Below are 13,592 nucleotides of genomic sequence, written 5' to 3'. Positions count from 1 at the left end.
AAAGATCTGGAGTCTAACAAGTTTTGTGCCAGTTGACCTAAGTGAAGGAGGTAAAGGCAAATCTTGTTAATCTTGCCTGTAAAAATCTGGTCGTGAGTCCACTGAAGCTGAGTGTTTCTCTGGAGTTTCCAGGTGTTTGACCCTGTTCTGGGGCATATTACATGGAGATGAATGTGGGCCCAAACCAAATAGGATGTTGATGTGGATTGTGCTGCTGCTTGAAGACTGCTGCATCCCATCCTGGAAAGTACATGCTGTGGTGGACAGCTACGTCCAAGCAGCTGAACTTGCAGCATCCTTAACATCCTTAGTCCACATTCTTACCTTTCCCCTCTTGGCCTCCTCAGCCACACACTTGTACACATGCTGAAATACTGGCAAAAACCAGAATGCTTCCTCCAGTGCATTGGGCAGCGATTGCTGTGTGTAATGCAGGAAAGAGCACAGCATGAGCCCTGGAGGGGAAAGGGGTGCTAGAAGGTCTTCTAGTCAGCTGTCCGAGGGAGGTGTTATCCCCAAAGAGAGCCAGATGACCCACCTCAGAGAACAGCGCAATATGTGTGGCTAACAGATGATGTCACACAGATTCAGACTAGAAGTGAGGCTTTAATTGTGAGGGTAAGTAATTGCTGAAGTATATTGCCAGAGGCAACAGTGTATTTTCTCACACGCTCTTTTTTTTTGTGTGTGGAAGTTGGTTCAAGTAAGGCTGTGGTACATGGGTGTCTGAGCTTTGCGCTTCACAGTCAGGACATTTCACTCTCCGTGGTCCATCTGAGATGCTTTGAAGTGCCAGTTGTGACTGTTGTGTGCATCATAGACACATGTCCATCAATCAGGAAAGGGACTGAAACTACCAGCTTCTTTCACATAGTCCACCACATGTCAGTTACCTTTAATTTTGCTATTGCTCTTGACCTGCACCCGAGGTTTGATCTCGTAAATGTATGAATCCTGTTACTAGTCACCTGTGGTTGTAGAGTCTTTCAGCATTAATTTATTTATTGCATTATCATTGTCAGACAGACCATTGCTGCATTGCAGGTAGCACTGTGCAGTGCACTCATCTTGGAGACATCAACATTAGCGTGACCATTATGATATTAAATCAAGAGGAGTTTACTTGGGCGTTCTTGTACTGTCCTCTGCCACAAAAGCTTTCTACTGCTCACTTTGTTTATGACAAATTACATTAAGAGCAGGCTTTTGCAAGCATGTGGCTTCTATATGCATGTCAGTTTTCTTTCTGTGTTTTCTGTTGTTACAGAATATTTATTTTGCTTTTATTTAGTGTTGTTGTTGTTGTTTTTTCAGATGAGGAAAGAGTCTGTCAGTATATGTGATAGTTTCAACTAAAGTCATTTGGATGAAGTGCAAGTAAATGAAATCTCAACAAAATACGCACAATTTTTTTTGCCTAGGGGGTGTTGTAATTTTTCTTTCTGCTCAGTACCAAAGCTGTCTAAGTTTTAGGCATCTTCATTTCATGCGAATGGCTGATCTGTGTTCCTGCAATACTCATGAGCCATATGGTTCTGTTTCAAGTCTTACTTGTTTATGGGATTTCTTTTCCAAACAGAAGGGGTGATCTTAAAGCACTGTATGGAAATTTTTGAATATTGCAGTAATGTTTTCTGATTGTTGATAAAATATGCTGTGATGCCTATGGAACACTTGCTCTTCTTTGACTTTTCTTAAAATATTAGCTTTATAGCTTATGCTTTTCCCTCTCATTCTGCATAGTTAACCAGAGCATCGGCAGAGGACAGTTATTATTATTTTTCTTTGTATTCTGATGCCATTAACACTGTCATCACTATCTGTTACATGCTATGTCCAGAGTAGTGGTTTTCCTCCCCCTTTTCCCGAATTTATGAGTACCTAAATATGTGTTGATGTAGTAGGTGGGTGGAGGGATGGGGGAGGTAGAAAAGAGCTAATTCCTGACTGAACTAAGCATCTTTCTTGTCCCATCTTAGCTTGTACAGCCAGCACAACTTAAATGAACAGTATCTTTGAAAATGAAAAACTTCACAGGCCAGGTCATGTTATAAAGAATTTTTGTTTTGTTTTGGTTTTTTTTTTTTGCTTGCAAATTTTAACTTTTAATCAGAGTAGAAATCAGGTTTCAAATAGTCAGCATCTAAGAAGCTGAATGCAAAGAGAAGAGCACAGTTAAAAAAATCAGTGTTGATCTTTTAGAACAACCTTTCACACTTCCTGAGTGAACAGCCAAATACATTAATGGAATACAGGCCATAAAAAGATACTGTAACTGGAACAGAACCAGTAAGTGTGAGGAGTAGAAGTTGTAGAAAAATAAGAATGTTATGGAGAAGCTGTATAACTTCTCTGCACTAGTTTTATCTCTGCTGAGTGCTATGATATTCCTGCTTTGTGAGGTGTTAAGGGTGAGAAAATTGCAGCTGGGGAAATCACAAGAGGAAGTGATGGATCAAATTTGTGAATTAAAAAAAATAGTGTGAGTCCAGACCTTTGAAGGAAAGGGAAGAGCTAAATGACTGAAATATCAAAAACTGAGATACGTTTCTAAGATTGAATGGTCATAGACTACAGACTCAGTATAGATAATGCATTCATATTGGCTTACGTTAAGATCTGAAATCTCATTTCATATTTTTTAAGCCTGGCTGATGTTGTAAATCTTAATGCAGCTTTAGCTGTACATTATAGTCTTGCATGCTTACAGATGATCTTCAGACTATACATGTGCAGTTTTTTAGAAAAGAAAGCAATCTAAGCTATAGAGGAACTGAACTGGCAGCTCTAGTACAATGCAAGTAATCTATCTGCTTAGCATAGTTCGTGGATAGTATTTTTCCACCTAGTTTGATTTGTGCTATAGAAGCCTATCGTATCCACTCTGACCACTTAATGTGATGAGGCTTCCTATGGGGGAGCTTTTACTGAAGCTTTGAAGGTGAATAGCCTCTTTTAGTTTTCTTATTCTTTCCATGACCAGTTTGTAGAAATTTTCTTTCTTTCTCTTGTGGTTGCATATTCTGAACTGAGGTTTTTTTTTTATTTTTTTATTTTTTTTTTGGCGGGGGGTATATAGCAGGGATTACCCTGTGCTAAAACAAAAGAAACAATTATTGTGTCATGCCCCCAGCTCCCCTAGCTGATAACTCGGGAAGTGCTGAAAGCTGCCTTAGTGCTTTCTTCTTTGGTTCTGTAATCCAAAGGAATATCCTCACACAGACACCAGTCCAGAAGGAGTTTGTCTGGATTCAAAAGCATTTCACTGCTCAGCACAAAATAACTAAATAGGGAAATAATGGGAAACCAATCAGCCCTGGTGTGTGTGTGGTTTTGTTTGGTTGTTTTTTTTCCTTTTTTTTTAAGAAAAAAGCATGTGCTAATTCTGGACATATGCTGCTGAGCAACTGAGAATTACTAGTCTATTAAAAATGTGTAACAATATTGGATAGCGTATGAAGTCTTGAGCTGTAGGAGGCCACTCACACATGAAAATTGCATCTTAATGACATGATGGGAGAAGACCCTGCTGGGTGTGGTTGGGCAACATGTTCTCTGCACAGCCTCCGCTGTCTTTGGTATCCAGCCCAAAGACTTATGGGCAATATTAAAGAGGAAGATGGCAAGATAGCCTTCAAAATCAGAAGTTGCTAATCTCATATTGCAAAGTCATTGCTGTTTTATAAAGATTAGCTCTGCAAATTAGTAGTTTGGTCAAGTCAAACTGTTGCATTTCCATGTGTAGCACTAAGCTCTTATATCACCAGTGTTGGAAGCTGTGAATTTTCAGGCTTTGTGCTACCATCAAAAGGAAGTATACAAGTGCTTCTTCTAATAAAAAAAAAAACTTTCTTCTATGATGTTTCACTGCCTTTTCATGGTAAGGGTTTCCCCTCATGAGATGTTTCAGAAGACCATGCTGAGCAAAATAGCTACCATTTTTCTTTCAGGTGTAGTGGCACCAGAAGATTCTCTCTAGTTTGGAGTAATGCCCCATTTGGCATTGGCTCTGGTGGTGAAGTTGGGAGCTCTGACTAATTTTTCAAAAATGACATCGGTAGCCCACTAAGAAGCCGACAAGAGACTTCTACAAAGCAGCTTTTCAAGTGTGTCATGACAGGCCTTCATCATCAGGTATCTTTGGCAGAGGCTGCTGTGGTGATGCACTGACTTAGTTCCTTGTTTGACTTGCTCAGCACACACTGGCCATGTCGGGAAGCACGTTCCTGTGGTGGCAGATGGCAAGGAGAGGAGGATGAGGACCATTTGAAGCTTTCAATGGCAAGCTGTTTGCAAAAGAGTAAATTTGAAAACAAGTGCAATTCCATGAATACCTTATTAACTGTAGTGTAAAAGCTCTGCATATATGTGTGCATGTAAATCTTTGTTTCTCGTGGCTTGGAAGCGGTGTTGACCAAAACAGAGCAAATGCTCTGACCTGCTCTGTGTAGAGGAGAGGAGTGCCTTAATCCATGCTTGTAATGTGAGCATATTCCAAAGGTGTAGCAATCATGTTCCAGCATTCCCTGAAAGAGGCAGGTGGGATATATTATTTTATTGTAGCACTCCTTGAGTACCCCTTCACAGTTCAGGGACCAAGTGCCATAGGTAGTGCTCAGATGTTTGATGCACCCTGAAATGCCTGTGAGGCTTGAATAAATCATCTAATAAAGGTGGACTAACAAGGTCCTTCCTCTCAGCTGAAGTATTTAGTCCTGTAGATATTGTTGGTGTGTCCTAAAGGAGATCAGTCACAATTTAGTATAAACTCATTAGTGTTTTCCCACAGTCTACATTCCTTCAGATGAGCCAGGTTAGAACTGGAATTCAGGGTTAGGATTAGAAATAATACGTGCAGCTCTTTGTGCAAGTAAAGTAAAATCCTTCACTGTTCACCCGCTTATAATTCTAGAAGGGGTGATAGAGAGTTGAGATGGGATAGAGCTTTAAAAGGCCGCTTTATATTTGTGATTTTGCACATTCCAGCCTTAATGACAGGGACTTTTCAGAAGTGTCACTGAGACTACTTCCTAAGAAAACTATGAATAAACATTGCAAAAAAACCCTTGACTTGTGAAAGCTATTGTATTATTCAAGATAACACAAACCGAACAAATAAATTGTATTGCAGTAGCATCCTGCTTTCTGTGGTTCATATTCTTCATGTAATTTCAATTTCATCTATAATATTTTTCAAAACCAAACCTGAGTGTATTGTTCCCTAAAGTCAATTAGTGGTTGTTTTTTGCTGAAGCACAAATGTGTTTTCACTGAGTCATTAATAAAATTGGCACCAATGGTGATTGCTACAGAAGGTAACTGAAAGGACAAACAAACGGTTAAACCGTTTTCAGTTTAGCAGGTTCAGTTTGGTGCATTACTGGACAAAACCCTAGATAAACTCTCGTTGGTTTGGCTTGAAGAAGCTTCGTGCCCGTTGTTTCCCACTTTAGCTTTTTTTCTGAAATACCCCTAAACAAAAATAAGTCGTCCTGCCCTCATCTGTTGATGTGACGACTCAAATTAACACATGGTTTTTGACTAACCTGAAAGAACTTGCCAGGTGCTGGAGGTTTTCTATTTGCATCTGGGTTCACAAATTTAAGTTTAGGGTTTTAGGTTTAAAAAAAATTTCTTGGAAGTCGTTGATAGTATCTTTACATAAATTTAAATAGAGAGGTTTAATGCCAAAAATACAATCCAACTCTTCTTAAACGTTTTTTTTTTTTCTTTTTTACACCCCCACCCCTGCCCTTGGAGAACAGAAATTTTGTAATTTGAGGTTCTTTCTCCCCCTCCTTGCCTTTTAACATTTGAAATCCTAGATTGAAGTTTCCAGTGCTAACTAGAATCTCAGAAATGTTATATGTACAGCATTAGGTAGGGCCAGTGTTCTGAAGAACAATTGTAAAAAGCGTTACTTGGAAAACCCACTAAACATGAAATAATGAGTAGCATTTTAAGTCCTTCCTTTTATTCTCATGCATACTGTTTTGCTAGAGTATTGAGTTGTGTAAAAGTGACTGGACAGTTTTCTTTCACAGATAAACCGTATGGTAGTATGATTTAGGATGTAATCAAACAGAACGTAATTCTTAATGACTTCAGAACATCTTCAGTCATTACAAAGGAGCAAACATCCTCATAAGCACCGCGTATGTCTCACAATACTTTTGGACCTTATCCTGTTAAGAGTCAAAGTTTTTCTTGGTATTGTGTGATTAACTTTGTGTGTTCTTTAGGGATCCTATTCTCAGTCACTGACCCGTTATCTGGCATGTAGCACTTGTAGATGTGTCATTTTGCTGCTGCAAAATTCTACATGTTCTACTAAAAAAACCACAAGTGCCAGTTTTTACAAGTTTAGTTAAAATGAAATTGGACTTTTAAAAATAGTTTATAGGTAAGTAGAATAGAAATGGTGTTCTTTAAATTGGACTGTTGCATTTCGTGAGCATTTAATGAAAAAAATGGATTTAATAACAAAGATGTAATGATCTTTTTTAAAAGACAGTGGTATTAGGAAGGTGTTGTTCTGTAATCTTAGTGACTTTTCCAAATGTGAGATAACTGTTCAGTTTACAATATTAGTAGATTGACCTCTAAAATAATTAGAAATTTGAAAACAACTGCAATTCCATGAATACCTTATTGACTGTAGTGTAAAGACTCTGCATATATGTGTGCACGTAAATCTTTGGTTTTAATACCTTGATATTCACTGCAGCAGAACTGACTTAGTTCTAGAATCTGTGATGAAATTGTGCAAGTGTTGTCATTTCCCAAATAACAGTGAATTTTAGAAATTTTGCTTAACTCTCGCTTGTTTCAACTTTGACAATCTTGAAATCAGAGTACTTGTTCTAGTTTTGTTAGCTCTCACTGTATCGGTTTAACTGTAGCATTTAGTTTCAGGGCCTTAGAGACATAGTAATCTAGTTTTGGTGGTTACTCTGTCTGCTGAAACAGAAAACAGAAAAGTAAATTATATTTTATTTTACTGATTTTTTTGAGGATAATCTTAACAGGTTAAAACACCAAGAGAAATGGGAGTTTTGCTTCTATTTGATGGTGGCGTCAGTTAGGATAGTTGTGCGAATAATAAGGAAAAAGCTTAGAGAAGTGTGTGTGTATTAGCGGGTAGAGGTGTTTGATGATAAAGATGATTGTTGGAAAATGGAAAGTGAGCAGTGATTTAAAAGTAACAAGTAGCAAGTCATAGCACATAGAGATGAGCAGAAGAAAGCTGTGTTCAGCATCTCATTGGCCTGGGAGCTTGAGTTTGACCACATTCTGTATGTATGGACTATTTTATTACATGAGAGCATACATTAATTTCTGCTTAATTGAAAAGGTTGGATTTATTTATTTTCTTTTTTTAAACGGGTAATTTGGGAAAAAGCTTGTTTGGAGAGGTAAGACATGACTGACAGATATCAGCTGAAGAAATGTTTGAATAACAGTATATCATTAAACAGTATTCAATAAATAAAGTGGATATCTTCACGTAGGATTTGAGATAATATTTCTCTTTTCATCAGTTTTTATAATTGCAAGCTTTTCTCTTTGCTTTGAACAAATACCGAGTTTTCGGATGAGACGCTATTCTGTGGAACCTAATTTAGTGTGTGTCAGTGAAGTGGTATAATAACTGTTTTGAGTTGTTCTGTCGTTCTTCCACTGAATAATTTTTAGAGAATTGTCAATCCTAGGTAACAAAAGAGTTGATTTTAAAATAAATTCGTAAATAAAAACTTCCCTATGGTTGACATCAAATTTGTATTTGTCTTCCCACCTTTATTAATACACAAGTTTGGCTCACCTTTGTATATTGCATCTGCAACCAGATTTAAGTTCATTGAATGAAACTGCAAACTAAGTACTGATCTGGAGCCTGTTGAAATTTTCACTAGGAGCTGGTCTGTTTGACTCTTCAACAATCTTTTGATTTAGCTTACTCTGTTTTAGTCACTGTTTCCGTGATTGCCTTCTTACATCTTATGCTTTCCATTTTCAGAATGGCAAACAAACTGCTAGGCAATAAAACAGTGATGTCCCTATCTTTCTTTCATGCCAGTACCCCAGCTAAAATGTTGCAGGTATTTACTTGTTCAGTTGGCATAAACTACTTTGAAAGGTCCCTTTGGGACAGTTCTTAGATGTTGTCTGCAGGGTATGAGCACAGGAAGGACAACAGTGTCTTGGGGCACAAATATACAAATAATATTACAATCCTGGGTAGTGTTTTGTTTGGTTTTGGTTTTTTTCAGAACAGTCACAGAGAGCAGGATTTATTAATTAAGTATTTTCCTTTTGCCAGTATGTTTAAAAAAGCAAGTCTATCCAGCATATGTGAGCAATCACCATATAAATATCTAGACAGAAAATCCCTTGAAGTCTCATTTATTAATACCTGCTCGATACAATCTTGTGTTGTTGTATTTCAGGTGTCTGATTACAATGAATGATAATTGATCCTGTTATTATCATTGTTATTTCAACCAAGAGAAGTAAAACTTGATGGTAGGGTGGGATTCTCAGGAGTTACCAACTCTGGCCAAACTGTGTTTGGGTCAAAGCTGCTGAGAGTTTCACTGTTGATTTTTGTGGGAGTCAGGTTAGATCACTGCACAGTACATTTGAAATCCCACCTGTAACTATTTCTGAGTTGAGTGTGTGATTATTTCCTCCCAGGGAGGAGTCCATCACCACAGCCTTCCAAAAAAAACCCCATACAAGTGACATGCATCGGTCAAAATACCAAATTCCAGTAACTTTAACCATCTCCTGTCTGAGAAGCTATGTTAATAAGGCTAATAGGCTGATGCAGAGCATTTGCAAGTGAAGTAGTGAAAAGAATGCTGTGGGCTTTGCTGGAAGTTGTAAGTGCTGAACAACTCCGGAGGTACCATTCAGTACCTTGTGTGGTCTTTCATAGGGGTAGTTTCAGGCTTGCTTGTGGTAGTGGGAACTAGCCAGCCATATCAAAAAAAGAACATTGTGGGTCTTAAACTTGTGCTGGTGCTACTTCTGCTTTTAAAGTGAACATGATCTGAAAGCCCCTCTGCACTCAGCCTGTGAAATGTACTCAGCATGTGCCATAGCTTCTGAAATCTGTGGAACAACTTGCGTCAGTGTGTGCTGGAGGAGTGAACCTTCTGGCATATAGTGCACCGAAGTTAACCCATCTCTTCTGTTTTCTTCCATTTTTTTTTTTCCCCTAGTGGTGCAGTATTATTGGCATGGAGTTGTCTAGAGGTGTGGGGACTAGCATGTACATTTACTTTCAGGTCACAGGCTCTTGTTCTACTGGAGTGACTCACTTGAAGTGATACCAATGTCTGAGATAAACCTCTCAGATGTATCATACAAGATGCTTATCGTAATTAATCTGCCACAATATAATAGTCATCCTTGCCTTAACAGTCTACCAATGTATGTATTGCTGCTACATCACCTTTCTAAATGAATGTATCTGTGCAAGCCATTGTGGATCAGCTTGTGGCTGTGGAGCAATCCTGGTCTCCCACTGCGGGCATCCCTTCGCCCGAGGCAGGGCAGGAGGGACTGTTACCTGTTGGTGCTGTTGCCTCCAGCAGCAAGCTGCTTTGGTTTGCAAACTGACTGCTCATTCTTTCTCACCTCAGCTGCATTTTGCCTTGCAGCTCTCATGCACGATGCCACATGCTGTCACTGGCTTGGTGGTGTCCCTCATCAGGTGCTGTCACCATCTCCATGCTTAGGACTGTCTGCAGAGCCTTCCCCAAACCAGAAGGCCATAGAGAGTAGCAATTCTCTTCTAGTTGTGGCATGCTGGGGATGGCCTGTCAGAGCAAGGAAGTCCAGAAAAGCATGGAGGGGACAGGGCTCTTAAATTTGTGTGGCCATGAAGAAGACACTGGCTGGAGGGATTCTGGTGGGTTGAGAAAATGGCTGGTGCCATGTGTCTGTGATGGTGAAGAGATGGGGGTGAGGTATTACCACATCCTTTCTGACATAGTGGTGATTAACATCATGGTGTATCATGGTGCCAGATGTCAGTACCTCTTGTAAAAGGGATTGCCATTTGTTGTAAGATGGCAAGTGAAGTAACAAACTGTGTGTAGGGGAAATTAAAGAGGGGTTTCTGAGCCAGCAAAGCAAAAGTGGTGTTGGAGAAGATGCTACTTCAGGTAGCCATCATAGTTGAGCAATGAAAATTCCCCAAAATTTCCACACACCCCTCCCAAGCTGGTAAATGAAATGCCTGGTAGTTGCATGTTGTGTTCCACCCTATTAGCAAAGGATCTCTTACAGATAAATGTGTGAACTTCCATATGTGCTGTTGAACATGCAGGGTTGCTACAGGGGTTTGCATTGTTACAGAAAGATAAACTAAGGTGCATTTTATGGTGGAATTTTCCTGTCAATCCTTTTCTTTACAAGTACATCTGAAAAACTCATAACTCTGCATTTGAGATAAGTTGAAAGATGTCCAGTGAATGATTTAGGTTTCGTGTGTCTGAGCTGCAACCTGTATTCTTGGAAGTCCTATTTGAGAAGTTAGCTAAAAATGCTTTCAGACGTGTTCATTTTCTTAACAGTCATAGGAGCAAAACAAGCTTTGAAAATAAAAAGACAGTTAAAATGAGCGCTGACAATGCAAAGCAGTAGTGTATGATTATAGTGGTGTTTTAAATATACCCAGTAACATTTTTAATGCATCAGAAATGGTTATCTAACTTCCCTAATTGATCTTGTAACTTACTATGATAGCTGACTAAGAAAGTGAGGCTAAGTTTGTGAAAGCAAACTATGAATTTTATGGTTGTCCTTCTTGAAGTTTCAAAAAATAAAAAAAAAGACCCATACCACAAACATGTTTCTTCTCTGAAATGCATTTTGTTTGCTTTATCAACTAGGTAAAGAAAAATGATTGCATGGGATCAAAATAAATTGTTTATCACAATTTTAAGTTGTAGCATCTATTCAGAGAAAGGGAAGGGCAGGAGAAATTGCAACTTAGTTTTACTAGAAATGTAAGAAGAATGAGATTTTTGAAAAAGAGGTTTATACCTTTTTAGTAAAGATGATTCTATTTTAAAAAGCTTGCTATTGGGCCTTGGGATAAGCATTGACTAAGCTATGTGCTAGTGCCTTAGCAACAAAGCAGATGTGAAAACAGTGTTTTAAAATCTGGCTGCATAAAGATGATCTCTGCTTGTCTGAATAATGGTGTGCCTTCCTCAAAGCCAATAAAACTGCACCAGTCTAGGGCAGACTTGGACCATGGTATGTAAATGTATTTAACTTGGATATTTTCTTCTCATTCCTTTTTGCTTCTTTATACAGGGAGTGAAGTATCTATGCATTCCTGCTGCTGACTCACCCTCGCAGAACTTGTAAGTTTTCTTTAAAACTAAATCACAAACGTCCAGAAATCCGCCAATACCATGATACCTATTTTGCCATGAGCTGAAAGATCTGATTCTGATCTCTCACAAATATTACAAAAATGTGGTTTTTAATCTGTTAAGAAAACACAGTAACACTTTATTCAAGCTGCTTTGATTCAGACCCTGCATTTTGTGTGTAAGAGTTTGTAGGAGGGTCAGTATGTAAACACTCTTTGTGCACTTAAACTTCAGGAATTCCTTAGTGAGTCTGCTCCTAATTTAGTCCCAGTTTATTTCAGCCATTGTTTTTGTAAATCTTTTTACTTGGCTGGGTTTTTTTGTTTGTTTGTTTGTTTGTTTGTTTTGTTAGCACTATCTCCAGCCATTAACAAGAGGAAAATATTTGAAAGAGGTATGAAGCCTGGTGCTTCAAGGGCAGAAATAAATTCCTCTTGGTAGGCCTTTGAGATAAAGTCCCAGTGTACAAACTACTGCAAATATCTGCTCTGGACTTCGTGAACCTGCCTTAGAAGGCCCTGCTGTGCTTAGTAGTAGACTGGCACGGTGGGGAGTTTCTCTTCTGTGGTGACTCTTGCCTTGAGGATATATGTAGTGAAACTAGGGTGTCCCAGCCTTGTTTGCTCTCATCTCTGCTAACGTTCACAAAACACTCATTAACTTGCCCTTGGTTTTAAAGTTTTGAGCCATTGACCATAGCAAGTCTTGATTCCGAAGAGAAATCAAAACAGGCTTTGTAAGAGAACTTGGATGGTGACCAACTCTTTCTTCTAGAGCGCAGTGTTTATGTTGGGGAGAGGTGAGGGGGGTTTCAGCCACATCCTGCTGCCAAGTTTTGTAGAGAAACGAGTAGCTGAAAAGAGGTCTGGTAGGTACGGAAGGAAATGCAGCACTGCTTTTCTGTCACATCACAGCAATATTCCGGCTCATACTTTCAGGGGATATTTTTAGAATATGTGTTTTTCTTACCCTAGAAAGATTCCAACGTGGTGGTTTGCCTTTTCATTCTGCATTTCTGTCGTGATTTAGGGGAAGGGAAAAAACATATACCCTCACCCCTTGCCAAACAAAAAACATCCCAAACCCCTAAATTTCAAGATGGGTCTGTAATGAGGAGGCAGACAGATCACTGCTTTTGTCATGGACAACTTTTGTGGCCATAATGCTTCAATTTTATACAAATCAGTAATTTTTTTAAAAGTTCTTTTGAGAAGGGGAAAAAAATATGAGATTTAGAGGGAAACATTCATGTGTTGTCATGTTGTTTGTTGGTATGCTGAGATCTGTGTAGCATTTCTGAAAATGCTTTTCAAATCTGCTTCCTTTTCATTTCCATCCCCATGTGATCCAGATCTCTATTAACAAAGGACAGCATTTGTGATGAATGTTAATAAACAATCTGGCCCCTCCCTCACTGTTAAATATGAAGGAGTTATACTGAAAAACCACCTCCAGTGCTTGAACTGTCTGGCACAGTACCAAAGCTCTTAGAGCTTCAGTAAGATACAATATTTGCATGAGTATTGTTTCTGTTACACTGCAGGCATCTAAAATACTTGCTTTGGTATCAGGTGGTTGCAGGCAAACGTCATTACTTCTAATACTGATACATTTTAGCGCTTAAAATAAAACTTGATGAGTAACGAGTTTTTCTTTTTTGCTTTAGACAGTCAAGATCTTCAAGTAACATCAAATAGTGATGCTCACAAATAGCAATGTTGCTTGGTTTGTGCATACAATCTGAAAACAAGAGGAAGGTGTCTTTGTTCAGTCTGTGAGGATTTGACAGAGTCTTATCTAGGAGGGGTTAACTGTGCTGCCCATGTCCTCTGCAGAGGGAACAGGAAAGGGAGTTGGTCCCTCTGCAGTATCTTTGCGTATCTACCCTCTTCTTTGATAAGAGGGATTCTAGTGGTGTCAGGAGAAAAAACAAAAAAAGAAAAAAGGCAGCGTGCTGTATTGAAGGTCCTTGTGCTTTGGCAGATTGTTGAAGTCCAACTGAATTTTGGGACTGCAAGCTCTTAATTCACTTCAGCTCACTTTTTGTGAGGGGAAACATCTGGTTTCTTATGCACGTAATGCACATTTACTCCTAGTAAGCTTGTGTAGTGAAGCATCCTTCCTCAGAAGAATGAGTTGCCAGGGAAATACAGCAAGGATTCCCCTGTTAACATGTGGGTGTTCATCAAAGTGGCTCAG

At 38.9% G+C, this 13,592-nt stretch overlaps 1 protein-coding gene across 1 annotated transcript in view; it reads left to right on the top strand.

Annotated features, from left to right (window-relative positions):
* DUSP22 (dual specificity phosphatase 22) overlaps window positions 1–13,592 on the top strand; it is a 45,398-nt gene that overhangs the window by 19,626 nt on the left and 12,180 nt on the right. The window contains exon 4 of the mRNA XM_080338789.1: window positions 11,332–11,381. Coding sequence (XP_080194915.1) covers window positions 11,332–11,381 — 50 coding nt within the window. The remainder of the gene's footprint in view (window positions 1–11,331; window positions 11,382–13,592) is intronic.

Source organism: Nesoenas mayeri (genome assembly GCF_963082525.1).
Source record: "Nesoenas mayeri genome assembly, chromosome: 2".
NCBI classification, from domain to species: domain Eukaryota; kingdom Metazoa; phylum Chordata; class Aves; order Columbiformes; family Columbidae; genus Nesoenas; species Nesoenas mayeri.
This window is presented reverse-complemented; position numbering and strand designations above follow the sequence as displayed.